General features: G+C 40.4%; 1 protein-coding gene across 5 annotated transcripts in view; it reads right to left on the bottom strand.

Moving 5' to 3' along the window:
* Positions 1-20,912, bottom strand: part of ADD2 (adducin 2) — a 127,816-nt gene that overhangs the window by 17,869 nt on the left and 89,035 nt on the right. For 4 of the 5 annotated variants that reach the window (XM_077469428.1, XM_077469427.1, XM_077469426.1 and 1 more), the window contains 6 exons: positions 14,815-14,991; positions 11,867-12,115; positions 11,304-11,423; positions 9,345-9,434; positions 5,273-5,438; positions 3,602-3,727 (listed from right to left, as the gene is read on the bottom strand). In XM_077469428.1, the coding sequence (XP_077325554.1) occupies positions 3,602-3,727; positions 5,273-5,438; positions 9,345-9,434; positions 11,304-11,423; positions 11,867-12,115; positions 14,815-14,991 (928 nt within the window). Of the gene's footprint in view, positions 1-1,459; positions 1,494-3,601; positions 3,728-5,272; positions 5,439-9,344; positions 9,435-11,303; positions 11,424-11,866; positions 12,116-14,814; positions 14,992-20,912 lie in introns of all 5 variants that reach the window. The other variant, XM_077469430.1, reaches the window with a different exon arrangement.

The following is a 20,912-nucleotide window of genomic DNA, read 5'->3' as shown; positions in this document are numbered from 1 at the left end:
GGACCTGACCTGTCAAACTGAAATGTGTAGACTCAGTCAAAGAGTCCTGCAGATTACAGAGGGAGAACACAACTCTCCCTGCATAATCACCAGAGCTCTGTGACAGCTAGGTGTTGTGCAGTTGTCAGCTGTCATCCTGACAATGGAGCAGACTGCCACTGGTTACATAGGCAAAGCCATGTTCTCCCGATGTAATCTACAGGACTGAGCTGTCAGATTGAACAAAGAATATGAATTGCACTAGGACCATGGATCATGGAAACTCAGCAACAGCTCAGACCAGCACAGTGCAGCTGGGCAATTTAGAGGCAAGAGAGACCCAGGTCTCAGCTGCGCCCCTCTCCATGTGGCATCCAAGGCAGGTGCCACCTTGGCCCAGTCCTTGAATCATATTTAAAAATATTTCTCCCACCTCCGCTATAAAGTCTACCTCCAGCTACTGTTTATTTTCGTAGATTTGGACAGAGTGGAAAAGAGTTATAATTTATTTTAAAAAATGTGTCTATGATTCCCTTGTGGGGATATCCCCTTACTCCATGTCCTCCTGTAATGCCCTTACAAGAATTGGAGGGTGCAATTGGTAAGAAAAATATTAATAGAATAAAAGTTCTAACCCTTCCATGTTCCTCTAAAAAAAAAAAGTTAATTGGTCTGTGTCCCTGTTGGAGAGATTTCTCATCATTCCTTGTTTTGACAGGAAATCTCACCAATATGGACACAGACAATAGAAGAAAACCCTTACAAGGGTTCTATCTCTACCACATCACACAACCAAAATTAGGTAAAATTGTTTTGTTCTGGAGTTATTTCATTGTGTATTTTTTTTTCTAATAGTCTTCTGTAAATACATATTCATTTAAGAATGTTAATGAAACTCTTTTATGCAAACCAGTCATTCGACTTATATGTTGTGGCCCTTTAAATAACAGCATTTAACATGCATTAGTACCCAGATCCTGTGTGAAGAAACATAATGGAAATCTTCGGTGTACAGAAGAAAATATTACTCATCTACAAGGCAGCCCACATGTGCCGCCATTATAGAGTTTTTGAGGGTGATCTGTGTTACCATTTAATGTAGCTTGCAAGCTGTGGATACCATGCAGTAAACGGTTTATATAATACTTATATATATATATATATATATATACATACATATATGTAAATAAATATATATATATATATATATATATATATATATATATATATATATATGTATATATATCGGATTTTGGAGGCGTATCCATGGTTTACAGGAAAGCCTGATTTGGACAAAGAAAAAAGATCAAATTTTTTGTGGGCTCCAATTAAATAGATTTATTTGTTTCACAATAAATCAAATGGGAGAAAAACAGTTTAGTGTACATGGTAACTACGGAGCTGCAAAGTTGGAGAGGTTTCTGGGAAAGCAGAAGCAAAAGAGGGGTGGGTAACAGCAAGCCGGGCCATCTATACTTACTACAGCGACAGGTATTCAGAGTCTGAGGTGACTCCTGCCATGAGACAGCACATGGAAAGAGAAGGGGAAACATTGTGGCGACACACACACACAAAGACACAATGACAACGTATGATCACAATGGATATTGATAGAGCTGAAGTGGGAAGAGAACATAGGGACAGAAGCACTAAGGGCAATATTCCAAGAATAGACCTGTTAGGTGACAGGGCCTAGTCCCCATCAGTGTATTATAATTAATTATATTTATATAACTGCCCATGGCTATACAATGCTACTATTTATCTTTAATCAAACACAATGTAGAAAGTCCATATGAAGTAATTCTCCACCGATTATAGAGAGAAAGGTTGCAGTTTGTCTGTAGCTGTCTCCTAAAACTAGTACAAATACCTCCTGGACTAATATCTTTAGGGCTGGTTCACACAGGGGGCGACACGAGGCGACACGACTTGCCGTGCCGCGACCTGACAAGTCGCCCCCGTTCTGTACTACGGAACCGTTCTAAGAGGAGCGACTCGAGTCGCTCCGACCTAGAAAAAAGGTTCCTATACTACTTTTGGGCGACCTCGGGGCGACTTGCATTGACTTCTATACAGAAGTCATTTGCAAGTCGCCGCTGAGGTCGCGGCAGGTCGCGGCGCGGCAAGTCGTGTCGCCTCGCATCGCCCCCTGTGTGAACCGGCCCTTATGGTTTAACTATCCAAGCAACGTGGATATTGAGAAATAACATTCTGTACACACATTTCAAGAAATAACTTGTGTGAACGAAAGAGGATCTGCAGGTGAAAAAAATTTAATTTTATTTAGTGAGATTACCATGAATATAACATGGAATCTTGATTTAATATCATTACTATTCCACTGACATACACTATATTCCGCAAAGTATTGGAACACCTGCCTTTACACGCACATGAACTTTAATGGCATCCCAGTTTTAATCCGTAGGGTTCAATATTGAGTTGGCCCACCCTTTCCAGCTATAACAGCTTTAACTCTTCTGGGAAGGCTGTCCACAAGGTTTAGGAGTGTGTCTATGGGAATGTTTGACCATTCTTCCAGAAGCACATTTGTGAGGTCAGACACTGATGGACGAAGTGGACGAGAAGGCCTGGCTCACAGTCTCCACTAGTCTAATTCATCGTAAAGGTGTTCTGTTGGGTTGAGATCAGGACTCTGTGCAGGCCAGTCAAGTTCCTCCACGCCAAACTCACTCATCCATGTCTTTATGGACCTTGCTTTGTGCATTGGTCCAAATCATTTGGTGGAGGGGGGATTTTGGTGTGCAGTTGTTTTTCAGGGGTTGGGTTAAGTTCCAGTAAAGGCGTCAGTATACCAAGACATTTTGTACAATCATATGCTGCCAACTTTGTGGGAACAGTTTGGGGAAGGCCCCTTCCTGTTCCAACATGACTGCACACCAGTGCACAAAGCAAGATCCAGAAAAAATGGATGAGTGAGTTTGGGATGGAGTGGCCTGCACTGACCTCAACCCGATAGAACACCTTTGGGATGAATTAGAGCAAAGACTGTGAGCATATAATTGTCCAAAATGTCTTGGTATGCTGAAAAACAACCCCACACCAAAATCCCCTCTCCACCAAATGATTTGGACCAGTGCACAAAGCCAGGTCCATAAAGACATGGATGAGTGAGTTTGGGGTGGAGGAACTTGACTGGCCTGGTCCTGATCTCAACCAGATAGAGCACCTTTGGGATGAATTAGAGTGGAGACTGTGAGCCAGGCCTTCTCGTCCACTTCGTCCATCTGTGCCTGACCTCACAAATGCGCTTCTGGAAGAATTCCCATAGACATACTCCTAAACCTTGTGGACAGCCTCCCCAGAAGAGTGGCAGCTGTTATAGCTGCAAAGGGTGGGCCAACTCAATATTGAACCCTACGGACTAAAACTGGGATGCCATTAAAGTTCATGTGCGTGTAAAGGTAGGCGTCCAAATGCTTTTGGTAACATAGTGTATATCGCTAAGAAAGACTTCCCTTAAAAAACATTTTGCGTAACGTATGGATTTAACATGAATATACTGTACTTTGGGGCTCGATATCTAGAAACATGCTCAAATTACGCTACAGTCCACAAAAAATGTCTGCATCAGAACACATGTAAACCAAGGACATACCTTCTGATGATTTGGAAGGAGACACAGTCAGAGCGGTGGTCTTCGTAGGACTTCTAACAGGAGAGGTGGGTGGTGTTACCAGTGATGGCTGAGACTCATCCTCAATACCATCCTTATCACCTGCATCTGTAGGCACAGAAAGTATTCTCTCTCATAAAACCCATAAAAAAAGCATTCCCAGTCAGTGCCAAGAGCACAGCTCATTAAGATGTAGCACACCTATTTAGTCTAACCTAAACTTGAGAACTCTCACAGGACAAGAACTCTAGATGATAAATAATAACTGTACGAATGAGAAAATGCATGTGTTGTTAACAGCAACCAGATTCTCCCATTAGTTCATTAACCAGACCTAAAAATATGACCTTGAAATAAGTTGCTATAGGTGACATACCAAATACTTTTTTAGGTACTGTTCTACATGGGGGAATTTGTGCTGGAAAGGGGGATTTGGAGTGGGACGGGGAGAGGATTTGAGCTTGGAGGGGAAATTTGAGGGGTAGAGGATTTGTGTTTGGGTGCAGGAAGGTTAGTTGTTGACTGAATGGGTACCAGTGGTGCAGGGGAGGTGAGTATGAAAACAAGGGGTTACATTGAATTAGAGAGAGCTATAGTAAGCTTTGTGGTTACATTGAGGATTTGAAAGGGTTAGGAAGGGGAATTTAGGAGGGCAAAGTGGAGGAGGTGTACTAGGAGTTGTGATTTAGGGGGATTTGTGTTTTGCAAGGAGGATAGGGGAAGAGGATTTGTGCAAGGAGAAGGAATATGAGGGGTTTATGCTATAAGGGTAAAAGGGTAGAGGAGAAAAGCTTTGGGGGGGGGGTGGGATTTGTGCTAGTAAGGATGATTGGAGGGTATTTGTGCTAGGAGGGAAAATTTGTAGGGGGATTTGTGAAAGATTGGGGGAATTTGTGCTGGTAAGGGGGATTTGGAGTGGGAGGGGGAGAGGATTTGAGCTTGGAGGGGAAATTGGAGGGGTAGAGGATTTGTGCTACGAGGGGGAAATGTTTTTTTTGGGGGGGCGGAATTTGTACTGGGGGCATATGGGGAGTGAAAAGATTTGAGCAGGGGGCAAAGATTTGTGCTGGGAGGGGGATTTTAGCAGGGTGGGCAGATTTGTACTGGAAAGAGGGGGAATTTATGCTTAGGGGGTTAGCATGCAGATTAGTACTCGATTCTCTTGAGAGAGAGGGGCTTTTTGCTTACACATAATGCCCATACATCATGGGGGGAGGTAGGCAAAATTTGCCACGTTCGCCCTTGTCCTGGCACTGAGTGTAGGATTATATATAATCATGCAGTGTTGATGGAAGCAGGAAAATTTAGTGCAAGTATGTTTGGGTGCAGGAAGGTTAGTCGTTGACTGAATGGGTACCAGTGGAGCAAGGGAGGTGAGTATGAAAACAAGGGGTTACATTGAATTAGAGAGAGCTATAGTAAGGTTTGTGGTTACATTGAGGATTTGTAAGGGTTAGGACAAACTGTAACACCCTCTGTGATCAATTCTGTTTTTCCCGAAAAGTCAGCTAACACCTCGTCTCTGGTGTCCCATCCTCACTCTGCTTGATAAGTTAAACACAAATGGTCAAGTGTTGTGTGGCTACCTTAAGACTGTTCTTCCTCATATACTGAGGCTAGCTAGATGGATCTTGAGTTACAGTTCATGCCTACCATCAAGAGCAAGTTTTTTCCTCTCCACCTCTATTTTATACTCTTCCAGCTCCTGGTCTGTCAGCTGGCTGAATGGGTTAGGTGGCTCGGGTTCAGGTGAGGCCTCTTCCACTGGCTGTTCCTTGAGCTCTGCTTCTGTTTTGGTAGCTAGATGACTATCTGCAGACTACAAGTACAGGATTGGGTTAAAGATTTACAGTAAAGTACAGAACTATCTTATATAAATAGAAGGTATTCACAAATCACCGCCTGTAATTTGCTCAAAGTAGGCCAGGCATGCATCAATAAGTGTAACTACCATTGATTTTCCAACTGATCGTAAAATGACCGATCTTCTATACTTGCACTGTTGCTGGTCAATTGTTTTGATTTTTTGAGTCTAATCTGATTTAAAAGGCACAATGCACTTGAAAGAAGGCAGCATTTGTTCTTCTGTGTTTGGTTGGCGGTACCATTGATAACACGTGATCCTAAATCTTTCTTTGTTTTATTGTCTTTCATTTATTGGTCATTTAGTAGGTTTCACCGGCTCCAGGAAATTTTCAACAAAACTTGCAGAGTCTGGGCTTTGCTAATTTGAGCTAATAAAAAAGGATTGCTTTACATAGTGTATGAATTGGCTTCCAATAGTGTACCAAAAATGTTCCCACGTTTAGTTTATGAGCTGGACTACAAAATCATCTATGTGTTTATCTAAGAAAAAAAAGATGAAAGAATTAACTTTATTCAAAACTGCCTTTCCTTGCTATAACGGGAGGTGAAATGTTAGGGCAAGAAGAGTCACTCTAGGACAGTTCTCAATTCCTGTCCTCAGGACCCACTAAGAGGCCAGAGTATCACCTTGGGGAGATGCAGACTAGAATACTGCAATCACTGAGCATCAAATTATATCACCTGTGATGTATTTCAGTTATCTTGCAAACCTGGCCTCTAAAGCCTTGTACACACAATCAGATTGTTGGCCAACAAAACCATGGAATTTTGTCCGAAGGGCGTTGGCCCAAACTTGTCTTGCATACAAATGCGAATGTACTGATGTACTACGTGGTTGTTCAGCTCTTTATTGCCACCCTTTGGGCTCCCTCTGCTAATTTTGTGTTAGTAGAAATTTGGTGAGTGTTGATTTGCATCTTTTCATTTTGTGATTTTTCAGTTTGCGCTTTTCATTTCGTGCTTTTCAGTTTGTTTCTGAACGGCCGTTCGTCAACCAGACATGTTGCGGAATCCGAGGAGATAACATGTTATTTATTATTGGCCTTGGAGTTATTGCTTTGACCCAAGTTCAGTAACAGGAGGAGGATTTCTTGGACCAAAAATTGGTTGCTTTATTAATCATGACCAATTATGTCATATGCCTTTGCTGCTGGAGCTCCAGGAGAATAATCCAGATGATTTTCTGAATTATCTCCAGGCAGTTACATTTAAAAAAATACAATGTAAAATTAACAAGGAACACCAACATAGTTGTATCTTTGATCTTAAAAACTACGGGATAATGGTGTTGTGGTAACTTACCCAAATAAAAAAAAAAAAGCATAATAATATTATTCTTGATATCATTAGAAAAAAAAAAAGCCTTTGAAAATTTGTTTGCAATAACTCCATCAGTATCACCAGCAAAGCAGCTTCATTATTATCCCATTAACTACTTAAGCCCCGGACCATTTTGCAGCTAAAGGACCAAGCCCCTTTTTGCGATTCAGCACTGCGTCGCTTTAACTGACAATTGCGCGGTAGTGCAATGTGACTCCCAAACAAAATTGCCATCCTTTTTTTCCCACAAATAGAGATTTGTTTTTCGTGGTATTTGATCACCCCTGTGGTTTTTATTTTTTGCTCTATAAACAAAAATAGAGCGACAATTTTGAAAAATATTCAATAGTTTTTACTTTTTGCTATAATAAATATCCCCCAAAAATATATATAAAAATTTTTTTTTCCTCAGTTTAGGTCAATGTTTCTCAAATCCAGTCCTCAGGCCCCCCCAACAGGTCATGTTTTCAGGTTTTCCATTATTTTTCACAGGTGATTTGATCAGTTTCACTGCCTTAGCAATTACCACAGCCGTTTCATCTGAGGGAAATCCTGAAAACATGACCTGTTGGGGGGGGCCTGAGGACTGGATTTGAGAAACACTGGTTTAGGCCGATACGTATTCTTCTACATATTTTTGGTAAAAAAAAATCGCAATAAGCGTTTATTGATTGGTTTGCACAAAAGTTATAGTGTCTACAAAATAGGGGATAGTTTTATGGCATTTCTAGTAATAATTTTTTTTTTTTACTAGTAAGGTCGGCGATCAGCGATTTTTATTGTGACTGCGACATTATGGCAGACACGTCGGACAATTATGACAAATTTTTGGGACCAATGGCATTAATACAGCGATCAGTGCGATTAAAAATGCACTGATTACTGTAAAAATGTCACTGACAGTGAAGGGGTTAACCACTAGGGGGCAGTGTAGGGGTTAAGTGTGTGTGTGTGTTTTTTTTTACTGTAGGGGGCGTGGCTTGGCGTGTGACGTCACTGATCGTCTTTCCCTATAACAGGGAACAGACAATCAGTGACAGGCTCACTAGGAAGCATGAGGAGAGGTTTGTTTACACTTACCTCTCCTCGTTCTTCAGCTCTGTGACCCGATCGTGGGACACCAGTAGCGACTGGGTCCGCGGGTCCCGCGGCCATGGTCACGGAGCTCAGGACCGGGTCGTGAGTGCGCTGGTGGCATGCGCGCCACCCACAGATGGGCACTTGAAGGGCAACGTACCTGTACGTGCTTGTGCCCAGCCGTGCCATTCTGCCAACATATATCGGCGTGAGGCGGTCCTTAAGCGGTTAAAGAAGAAGAGAATGTGCGCTGCATTTCGAGATTTCATAATTTGCCACGACACTAATGTTAATTCTCCATTACGAACACTTCTGGCTCATCCTTACTTCTGAGCATGTTTATACTTTGGAATTTTATCCGATGGACTTGTGTACACACGCTTGGAAAATCCGACAACAGACATTTGTCCGCAGCCTGCTATCCAACATTTGTCCGCAGAAAATCCAAAAACAATTGTCTGAGGCTTTAGTGGGTCCTGAGGACAGGAGTTGAGAACCACTGCTCTAGGAACTATGTTAAAAAGATTCTACTATTGGTGCTCCCAATTAGATAAATAAAGTCAATTGATAATTCAAACTAGATTGTGGATGTGAGCTGAATCAAGTGTTTTTGTTGTTTGAACTCGTGATTCAAATCCCCAGCCTCTTAAAAAATTCTAAATGTCAGTCTTAACAATTTGACTATGCCCCATACATTTGAGGGTAGCACCACTATTATATTTACCTTACATAGGCATAGCAGATCCCAGTGCAATGTTTCCTGATTTTGCTAATTACTATACACAGAAATTAGTAAGGACCATTTACACCCCATGCATCCATGTTATCCATATGCAAATTCCAACTGAGACTGCCATTTAATTCAGTGTCAGTAAAACATGATTACTGATTTTTTTTTTATTGAATGTACAAGTTTTTTTTTTTTTTTAAAGCTACAGCCTGCTTTAGTATGAGGAAGCTACTGTTGGCTTGATTTATAAAGACAATGTAAAGCTGGTCCCTTATGCAGGTTATATGTAGTGATGTGTAGCTCTGCCAGGGCTACCACTACCTGTTGTAGAGGAGTCAGACTTCCAGACACATACTTAGGGGTCTATTTACCAAAGGCAAATCCACTTTGCACTACAAGTACACTGCAAGTACACTTGGACGTTCACTTGGACAATTTGCATGAAAGGACATGAAAGGAAAATAGAAAACAGCATTTTTGCTTGCACATGATTGGATGATAAAATCAGCAGAGCTTCCCCTGATTTCAGATCTACCCCTCAGATCTACAGTGACTGCACTTCCAAGTGAACTTGTAGTGCAAAGTGGATTTGCCTTTAGTAAATCAACCTCAAAGTGTCTTATGTTATTTCAATCATGTGTTCAGTGAAAGTGTCAATGTGAAGATTTGGCACTTTTTTGCAGGCAAATAATGCTAAACTAAAATTAGCATATATATAAAAAATGTTTTTACCGGACTTCTGCTTTTATCAGTTATCACACTGGCTAATAACTGAGACTGAGGACCGGCAGATTTTACGTCTTGACGATTTTGCTCTCTGATCTGTAAAAACAAAACAAAAACACAATTACTAAATACTAAAAATGTATAGAAAATGATACAGTACAGTATAATTGCCTTGCTGCCATCCTACTATGACTTTCTTAACCAATAAGAGCTCACAAAAATTCAGTCCAGGCCTATAAAAATGCATATATATATATATATATATATATATATATGCCAAAAAAAAATTAAAAACAGAAGATTACATTCATTGCACTCAGCACTACATTTTATCTTCCATCCTATCCCATGCCACATTCTGAACCAGATTACATACATAGGGGTAGATTTACTAAAGGCAAATGGATTGTGAACTCTGCAAGTGCAACTGCACTAATTTTCCTTAGTAAATGTAATTGTGGTAACGCTTAATTTTGTAAAGAATACCCAATCAGGTACAAGGAAAATTTTAAAAAAGCACTTTGCTTGTACATTATTGGGTGATGGAAATTAGCAGAGCTTTACCGCATTTACTAAGCTCTGGAGAAAATTAGTGCAAATGCTCTTGTAAAATGGGCACAGTCTATTTGCCTTTAGTAAATCCCCCCCAATGTAAATTTAGAAGAAAAAAAAAACAATTGTATAATATATTTGCAATATAAAATGTTTGTATGCTGATATTAAACATTAGATTCTAATTTTATTACAGGTGGAAAAACTCATCAGTACCTTTTCAATCGCCTTATATTTCACATCTGTTGGTAATATATCCCATACAGTATATCAAACATAAAAACATACATTTGAAGAGGAACTGCAGTCTGCTCATATAATGTAATTTGTAATAAAAACATCTTTGCCATTCTGAAGCTTCCCTCCAACCACTTTGCATACTATTTTATTTATACTCTGATTCTGTACTTGCCAAATATGCTGCAGAAATCTCCCTCCACTAAGTCTGGCTGCTGCCATTTTACATGTGGGCAGCTGAAGCTGCTGCCTGTTCACTTCCTGGATTAACACAGACACACCTCCAGCTCTGCAGCTCTTATTGGTCCTCTTATGACTCATCCCCCCTCCCTTCCTAGCAAACTCTCACAAGAGTGAGAGAGAGCTGTGCATGATGTCATAAGCCTAGGCTAATGACCAGACAAGAAGAAGGAAGTGGTCTGTATAAGGTATTTACTGACAAAAAAAAAAAATGTTTTACTATCCAAAGTTAAAACAACAAGGGCAGAGGATTTAATAGATGCAAAGTTGAAAAAAATGACTGAAGGTCCGCTTTAAGTGATCACAATAAATCTTTATCGATGATGGACACTTTTATTGATATTTTCTTTTACCTCACACTATCATTCTGCCCTTTCTTCTTGACTGGTGCTAATAACCTAAAACAGGGGTCTACAAACTTTTTAGTTTACTGTCCATCAGGTCTCAGAGGTCCCAAAAGGTGGGCAGTGAGAGTAGAAATGTCTTAGCGGCAGTGTGAGTAAACAGTGTCTATCTTTGGTATTAGGGGGAGATATAGTGCCCCATTATTGGTGTCAATTGGAAGAATAGTATGCCATTGTTGGTATCAATGGGAAGAATAATGCCCCATTGTTAGTGGCAGTGCGAGAAATAGTGTCCGATTGTTAGTGGCAGTTGGAGGAATAATGTCTCCTATCAGTGAGAGGAATAGTGCCCCAAGGGCCGGATAAAGGCAGGCAAATGGCCACAGTTTGGAGACCACTACGCTAAAACATCCATCTTTACTATTTCTTCATAATGTTTAGGGTGGAACAGGATCTTTGACTGGGGCATCTGCCCAAAATGTGCTATCAATTTTGAGTGGACCTGCATTTCAAGTCCTAAATAGAATATAAAAAGGGTATAAGGGATGGGATATATCCCTGAGCACGGTTATCCATAAAATATATTATTTACCTTATTTCTGGTCTCCAAAACTTCACGTGGGTCTGTAAAGAGTGGTACAAACTGGTTGGGGTTCTCAATACGGATAGGCATGCCGCTACTAGGCTTCACAACTTCATCCGCCTTCAGCCACTGTAGGTAGAAGAGCAGAGGTAATAAGTATAAAAAAGAAGAATTCCAGAACATCTGATACCATACAGGCATACCCCACTTTTAAATACACAATGGGGTTTATTTACTAAAGCTGGGAAGTACAAAATCAGGCTCACTTCTGCATAGAAACCAATGAGCTTCTAACCCCAGCTTGTTCAATTAAGCTTTTGTAATAAAACCTGGAAGCTGGTTGGTTTCTATGCAGAAGTGAGCCTGATTTTGCACTTTCCAACTTTAGTAAATATACCCCATTGTGTACTTAAAAGTGGGGTATGCCTGTATTGACATTATCTTTTATTTATGTAGCATTGTTGTATTATATATCCTTTATAAAAGTAAGCAGTGATAAAATGAAAATCATCTAATACTGCTATCTGTGTGTATACTCAATATAAAGGTGACCATGTCTTGGGTCTCCCTACCGTGGTCTTGCTCCTTGGGCTGCTCACGCTGTCTTCAGCCACATTGACTCGTAGGTAGGTGTTGGGAGTGTTCAGCCAGCGTGTCTTCTCTTTTTGCTGCTTCTGGGAATGCTGCCGTAATGTGGAGATAGGGACCCCTTCCTCCTCAAAAATGAACGAAGTTACAGTGGCTGGGATCTCCACATCACTCTTGTGTCTTGTCTTTTCTTGCACAAATGGATGACGGTAAGTATAACCTGTACGGTAACCCTGTGGGAGATAACGGCATTCATAGTTATCTGATAACGCTGTCATTTGCCTAAAGTGGGGTACACACTATAAGAAAATTGATCACATGCACCCTTTTAAGAAATAAAAAAAAATTCTCTAGCAAAACATATCAAACTGAGCATGTGCAAAGTGCCCCCAATGTTCTGTTCTATCAGGATATGGATTGGGGACAGTGGAAGAAGGGGGGGGGGGGGGGGGTGTCAGAAAATACAGGATCAAACAGCCTTTTCACACAATGTGGAGTAAAAAAATGCTGTTTTTTTCCCCTTACATGATTGGGTATTCACAAAGTGAAACTGCATTTTCTAAGCTCTGGGGGAAACATCCCTTGCAATGTGAAGAGCCAATTTGCATTTAATAAATCAACCCCAATGCATTCATAAGCATTGGAACATCCCATGCCCTTGCGGTAACTGTGGTTGGGCCTGGATAGAGATCAGACACCAAGCATTGCAGCAATGGTTATGGTCATCCCTATACAGCACAAACAGAAAGCAACTGCTAGCATGGAGTAATTTATCAGGTTTTGCAAAATACAGAGGCAAAAATAAGAGAAAAAGAGAGGCTAATATATGGAACCTAAAGGGAATATGGAGCCTAACAAACTACATATTACATTGTAAATCCTATGTTGTTACAAAAAAAAAAAAAAAGAGCTGCTGAAGCTCAGGACGTCCGACATTTCAGCCTTGTTACTGGTAATAGTAGCTACTATTGCATCCAGCCCCAACCTTCCCTGAAGAGTATAAAGGTGGTGACATTTGTGGATATGCCTCAAACTAGTGAGATACTGACAGGAAGTTATCCAATTTATCAATACTATATATCATGTACAACTTGAATTAAATCCAATTACATATATTTTGGGGGGTTTGTTAGAAGAATTATATCCCCCTTCTATTTGCATAGCTATATAGCCAAAAACCTGATTGCAAGGTTCTGGTTAACCCCTCAAGCTCCTACATGTCAGCAGTGGATTCAACAAGTAAACAATATCTTAGTACCGGAAAACACTATGTACCTACATAGGAATACCCCTCATAAATTCCCCAAAATAATGTCAGGAGTGGCTAGAGACCCCTGGGGTGGCTCCCTCTCAGCTCATACCAAACTACTGCAGACCTGAAGAACATTTTGAGTGTGGTATTGGTAGGCTAGAGTAAGGTATTAAATGTTTCTGTAAATGGTGTGTCATATAGGAATGGGCAGATTCGGTAAACTGTATACATATGTATGGGTGGGATATATACACTGTTCGTATTTTGCTTTTTATTTTTTGTTTTACGTTAGTTTAGTTTGTATTGCTTTTTTTACTAGAGCTGGAGACACCACTGGTCGAATGGTGCAAACAAGTTCATACTTTATGTAGTGTAAAACGATTCTCTATTTGTTTTTTTACTGCTTATGGAGTCTATACTTGAAATGTTTGTACTCTATATTATCTTGTACAATAAAATCTTTTTTTCTTGATTTAAAAAAAAAAAAAAAGTGGTGAAATTGCTGCATATCATTATTGAGCCTGATCTCCAATACAATTATAGCCCACTTAGGTCAGTAAGCAGTGGCAATAAAAAAATATGAGGTTGTTGGCTGAAGCTCTAAGGCATGGGTGTCCAACCTGTGGCCCTCCAGCTGTTGTGGAACTACAGGACCCATGAGGCATTGCAAGGAAAGTCCCATGAGGCATTGCAAGGCTGACAGTTGCAAGCATCTCTCCCAAAAGCAGAGGCATGATGGGACTTGTAGTTCCGAAACAGCTGGAGGGCCGCAGGTTGGACACCCATGCTCTAAGGAGACTCCCTAGCAATGTATGCCAAATATTACAAATTGTTATTTATGGTCAGTACTCCAAAAGCAATTGCTATCTTAAAGGCCATTGGAAACCAGTGAATAAATCAAATATTAAGCTAAACTGGTTGTTTTTGCCTTTAGCCTGTAAATTATTAAATACAGACTTATAGCAAAAGCATCTCTCCTAATTTTGAGTGCTTTGTACCCATGTTATAATAATAATAATAGAAAATGAAAAAAAGATGTATCGCTTATCTGTACTAGAAGGATGCTGTTCTTGGCTCCTATTGTTTTGGTTCATAGGACCATATGCCTAGGCACTTTGTTACATGACTTCAGATAAAGGAGAAAATGAATGTCCAGGTAAATACTGGTAAGCTGTACCTGATAGTCAGTCCCTAAGTCCCCAAGTAAAGATCATGAGGACGCACTAGGGGGTTATTTACTAAAGGAAAATTCACTTTGCACTGCAAGTGCACTTAGAAGTAAAGTCGCTGTAGATCCGAGGGGGACATGCAAGAAAAATAAAAAAGAGCATTTTAGCTTGCACATGATTGGATGATAAAATCAGCAGAGCTTCCCCTCATTTCAGATCTACCCCTTAGATTTAGAGAGACTGCACTTCCAAGTGCACTTGCAGTGCAAAGTGGATTTGCCTTTCGTAAATAACCCCCACAATGTGCTAAAGCATAAAGTCACATGACCAACTGCTATGCAGCCTCAAGCAGTTTTTGCAGCCCATGTATAATAGGGAATTAAAACAATTATTAAGACATGAGGCATACTGGTAAGGGTGTGTTTTTGGTGTTGGTAAGAGGGGTCACGAATGGTTTGCTCTAAGTGACTGCAATTTTTTTGGGTTTAATTTCCAGAAAGTGCATACTTACCAAATTATCCATCATTCTCATTAAAGCCTCAAACTCATGTTCACCAAGCCGACTTTTCTGCATTGGCCCAAACTTGCTGCCAGCCCAACCAACTGTACCCACCTCATGTGGGCGATATTTATCCCTGTCCAGCAGGATGAGGTTCTCGGGTCCTCCTGCACTAGGTACAGCTGACACCTAAAACATAATATTGTTTTTTGTTCAGTAACAGTTCAGTACATAGCTGGCATCTATATGACATAGCAATACATAGTATATTGTAAAATTAAAAAAATGTTACACCAGGGGATTAATAACATTGTATTTAAAATGTAACAGATCATAAAAAGGCAATAGTTTTAGGCTAGGATCATAGCTAAATGTTGTACCTTCATTAAATGTAACCATATTGCTACACTCAGGCCACGTACACACGGGCGGACTGTATGGCCTACTTAGTCCGTCATACAATCCGACGGACAGTCCGTCATACTTTCCAATGAACGGACTTGACCACACACGGATGCACAAACAGTCCATCGAAAGCTTGCGCGATGACGTGTACAGCACGTACGACGGGACTAGAAATAGGAAGTCCAATACACAGCAATGCACCCTTCCGCCGTGTAAATCCTTTCTGAGCATGCGCCATTCTTAGTCCGTCGAACTAGCCTACTGACGAGCGGATTGTCCGCTGAAACCAAAGTATGACGGACAGAATTTCGAAAAATCCGAAATACTTAGTACGCCAGACTGCACGCTGAAAAAGTCCGCTGAAGCCCACACACGAGCGGACTGTCCGCTGAAATGTGTTTCGACGGACTAAGTACGCCATACAGTCCGCCCGTGTGTACGTGGCCTTAGAGGCGCCTCTCTTCTCTTTTATACTCAGTTTTGACATAACATGACGCTACTTTTTATAATCAAAGGTGTGGTCCACCTTTGCATGGGCACAGCAGCCCATTCACTTAAATCGGCCGCTGTACCTGTGGGAAATGCAGGGGAAAAGTCCCTGCACCTTTTTAAACCTGCAGCTACAGGGAAATCACATGGAGCTTTTGCACCATTCGATTTTCCGCACCCGCTAACACACTGCGTGTTTAGATGCGAGGGGAGACCATTAAGAATGATTGCTTCCTAGATCACCTCCCCTGATATAGGGAAAAGAAAAACATTCTTTCTGTGAATTGGGATCATGATTGTGAGTGTTATTTTATGTCATTGCTCTCAATGGGTCACCAAGACCCACAAGGATGTACCTGTAATTCTGTAATATGTAACTGGTGCCTTGTTACCCCCTTCTTTTACTTTACTGTATTGTTACTTTTGTATTTACATGTAAAACTCATAAATAAACACCTTTAAAAAAAAAAAAAGAATTATTGCAAATCCTTATCTGTATCTATAATTTTAAAGAACTGTAGGTACCGGAACAGGTGAGATTTCTGGGCCCACAACCACCCAAACAAGTGTAAACAAGTTCTTGGCCTCTGTTCACACTAGTGCAATTTCACTTGAGTCACACAGAATTGCATGACAATGGAAATCACATTCTTTTCAGTGGTGCCCATTCACATCAATGTGATTCAGCAATGCAATTTTTGTATCTGTACTACTTAGGTGTGATTCCATAATTTGTCCTCACAGAATATGCAGACCTTATCAAAGTTGCATATAAATTGCATCCAGGTTGCACTACATAATTGCACTGAAAGTCTGATCAAAGTCAGATCGCATCTGTGTGAAGCTAACATAAAGAAAAAAAGCAATATTTTTAATGTGCCCCAATTTGGACATTAAAATGAGACCGAGACTTTTGTCCATGTCATAGGACCACAAAATAAGTGGTGGGGGGAAAGGGTTTGCCATGGCATAAAAAATAAATATGATGACAAGCAGGTCAATAAAGGATGAGGAAAGGATAGGGTCATCTTAATGATGGGCAAATCTGTTCAGCTTCAATTTGCCAAGGGTTAGAAGTCTATGGAGGGGTTGCATGTCTTTTTGTTCAGAACATTTTTATGGTTAATAGAAAAACTACTGTCAAAAAGAGATGGGAAACCGGGCACTGTCATAGGGGAAATGCATTTTTGCAATGCAAAAAAAAAAGCATCTTTTCAAAACTGCTCTGTTACTGCTACTGACAGATTACATTATACAGTAAAACCTTGGATTGCAAGCATAATTCATCCAGAAACTTGTAATCCAAAGCACTTGTATATTAAAGCATAAGAAATAATGGAAACTCGAATGATTCATTCCACAACCATTTATTTATAAGTCCTTCAGTCTATAGCCCATATAAAAAGATTATAGCAATGTGGTTGTGTAACCATAAAATGTCCATCCACAAATGGAATCCTCCACAAGGGTATTAGAAGCAAACTTCAGCAGGAGCTACAGAGTATAAAAGAGAAGAGAGGAGCCTCTAAGTGTAGCAATATGGTTACATTTAATGAAGGTACAACATTTAGCAACTCACATGCTTGATGAATAAAAGAGGCACATCTAAGTATGCAGGCATCTAGGGTAAAGCTGTCCACATAGACCATCCTCCTCACCACTGGCTCTCACCATTGTCAGTCTGCAATAGTGACCGGGACTCATGGAGCGCAGCGTGGAATGGGATGATGCCAATGGCGGTGAGGAGGATGGTCTATGTGGACAGCTTCACCCCGGATATTTGCATACTTAGATGTGCATATTTTAATCATCTAATCATCAACCATGTGAGTTGCTAAATGTTGTACCTTCACTAAAAGTAACCATATTGCTACACTTAGAGGCGCCTCTCTTCTCTTTTATACTCAGTTTTGACATAACATGACGTTACTTTTAATCAAGACATGGCTTGTATATTAACCCCCCTGGCGGTATTCCCGAGACTGGCTCTGGTGGAGATTTTATACCAAAAGCGGAAACCCGAGCCAGACTCGGGACTGCATCGCTGAATGCAGGGAGAGTTTACTTACCTTCTCCCCTGGATCCAGCGATGTCCCCCCGCTGTACGAGCGAGCCGTGCTCTGCTCGATCTATCACAGAGCCGGGCTCCGTTCCCTGTGAGTGTTGCGACGCATGGGGAGGGAGAACGGCGCCAAATTCAAAAAGTGAAACACACAGTATACATACAGTATAATGTAATCTTACAGATTACATTGCTGTATGTAATCATTTCTCATCCCCTTTGTCCCTAGTGGTCTGCCCAGTGTCCTGCATGCAGTTTTATATAATAAAAACTGTTCTTTATGCCTGGAAACTGGAGAATGTTCATAACAACCAAAACTGTCCCTTTACATCAAAAATGATTTTAGACCAGCTAGAAAACAGCGATAATAAATTGGAATCACTCGCAGAATTAAGCGATGTCGATTTGTGGGGAAATCCGTCATCAAATACTGAAAAGTAATGACAGTGACAATTCTGCAGCTGAGCAAATTTCAGTGTTTTTAATTTGATTACATTATTGAATTTTTATTATTGTTATATTATTATTTAGTATAATTATTTATAGTTATTTATTATATTTTAATTTATGATTTCATTTTTCAAACTTTATCATACCCGGGATGTCTGCTAGACTCTGGTTTGGAAAGATTTAAGTGAGTTATTCCTAAGAATTACAGGACTACAATATAAAAACGCCAAATTTCCATGCAAAATAATTGTACCGCTTTCAGCACCTAAAATCTGAAATAATCGTACAGCCAGGGAGGTTAAATCCAATTAAAAAAATAAATAAATTTGCTTGTCTTTTTAAAACGTTCTCAAAGCAAGTTACTCTCAATGCAAGGCTTTACTGTATATGCCATTTTTATCTAGCCCATAGGTCTTTTTAAACCCCTTCAATGGTCATAACAGTACATCAAATTCAGCAATATATAATAAAAACAAAATGGTCAGAATTTTATTGGTATCATAGTTTGAGGGTTTTTTGTCCTCTTTTACATATATAGATGTAAATGACAGGATAGCTATGGGGGGAAACTGCAACCAATAGCAATTGAGACATTTAATGAGATTGAAGCACAGTCCCACTGAGAAGCAAAATGACTTAATCACCACGGTATAATTCATGAGTAAAAGCTGAAGAACCACCGAGAGGACAGGCTAACAGCGACACTCATTTTAATAGGATAAAAAACTAGCCCCAAAGGGTCGGCTTCCCCAGACTACAAAAGATGGCTTAAAATTCTCCAATGTCATAAATAGATAATATCAGGGTCATTATTTTTTCTATGAGAATGGAATTCTGTTCCCTCTCTCCTGGTCTCATTGAGTCTGTAAGTCACTCCAGCACAGTAGTTTAGTCTGGATACAGTCTTTAGACATGCATGCTAAAGGATAGGCTGGGGTTTAAAAGGAGCCATGGTGCAATTGCTTAGCCTATGGTTAATCAAGTAATAAAGCATAACTCCAGCCAGAATACTTCTTTTCGTTTTGAGTAGAGTGTGGAATGGTTAGAACCTCTATGAGGTTTTTGTTGTTGTCTATGGCTGGCCTCACTGTGTGATTTAGCGACCCCACTGTACAGCAAAATTACTGATAAAAAATTAAGAAGTTTAATTTTCCTGATCTTTGAGTGAAAATCTGTGGCTCTTGATTGAATCGTGATATTGCATTCGAGTCAATGAATAAGGCAAAAGTTATGGTATTTTTAGTGGGTTTTAGGAGGGTAACATAATTTAAATGGTTTATGGAGGTTATAAAAGCTACTTTCAGATGTTCTGGTTCTGTTATTGTAAAAAAACAGGCCCAAGAAAACAGTAAAAAATAAATGAATTCCGATCGTGTGTACGCGGCATAACAGTACTCAAATTAAATGAAAAACCAAGCTACCCTAAATACATTCCCAAGCAAAGAAAGAAAACGAAATAAAGAGTAGGGCCAAAGGAAAGGGTTTAAGGATGACTGACTATTATCTTTATTACATCTATTTGGAATACAGATATACAAATATTTATACATGCTCAATCCTATTATTGTTTTAGCCCCACTGACTGACGGACCCACGACCAGGGTAGTTTTGTAAATATTATAGAGTGTGGTTTATTTTGTACATCTTTCCACTGTGGGATAGTGTGATACATGTCATATATGTTTTACACAGATATACACTGCTCCGCTTTGGGAACGAGCTGGAGGGACCCCGTTTTAGTTGGCTTTGAGCCATCATTTAGGAAATAAAAGGGGGTGCTTTGCATTGGGGAGGGTCGGCTTGCCTACTGTGAGGTTTTTGCACTTTTGTGACTCTCTGTCTCACAAGGGGTATATTTGCCCTACATAGTGTGTCTGGTTGTAAGAGGAATAGTTTTGGGGTGGGTTGGATTAATAATGGGGGGGGGGTTTAGATTATTGTGCTAATAAATTGTCGTACATCGCTTTTTAAAGCAATAAAATGTTTTTGTAGTTTAACTCTTTAGGGTGTGTAGAAGTCTTTGTGTTTTTTATTTTTGTTTTTTGGTAAATTTAAAAACCTGCCCCCCCTCCCTTTTCCAAGAAAAACAAATGAATATAATGTACTGCTTACAAGAAAATCTTGCACTTCTTGTGGCAAATACCAGCTGCCCAGCTATTAAAACAACAACCAGGACTTGTTGGCCTTTGCTGCAGCTGGGCATGCTTGGTCGATGATGTCATAAGGGGGTGGGATCACCCCGCCCGTTAGTCTATTTAGCGGTGGGAGAGCTTTCAGTCGGCAAGAGCCAGCTTTGGGTGCAGACCTGGATATGAGGACAAGATGCTTGGAGAGGGGTCCTGCCCCAAATCACCCCCTCATGTTGAGGGCATATAGCCTGTTATGGTTGGTGGAGGGGGTGTTCGCTCCTCCCCCTCCTTACCTGGCTTGCTGGGCTGCATGCTTGGCTAAGGTGTATTGTTTTTGGAGGAAGTCATTTTAATTTTAATTTTTGCGTGGGGTTCCCCTTAAAACCATAGCATACCCAAAGGGCGTGGTATGGATTGGGGCGGGACCTCACGCCATCTTATTTCTGAAGTTTTAGATGTCGGCAATTCTTTTTTTTACATTCTGCTGTCAGTGGGAAACCCCGCTGACAGCAGATGAGCCATGGTTGTTAATAACAAAGCAGCCGCCTGCTCCTTAACAACCATGACAGGTACTG

Source organism: Lithobates pipiens, unplaced genomic scaffold (assembly GCF_037356315.1).
Source record: "Lithobates pipiens isolate NorthernLeopardFrog02 unplaced genomic scaffold, aLitPip1_a1.2 Scaffold_8, whole genome shotgun sequence".
NCBI lineage: Eukaryota > Metazoa > Chordata > Amphibia > Anura > Ranidae > Lithobates > Lithobates pipiens.
Note: the sequence above shows the minus strand (reverse complement) of the source record. Positions and strands in the feature narration are given on the sequence as shown.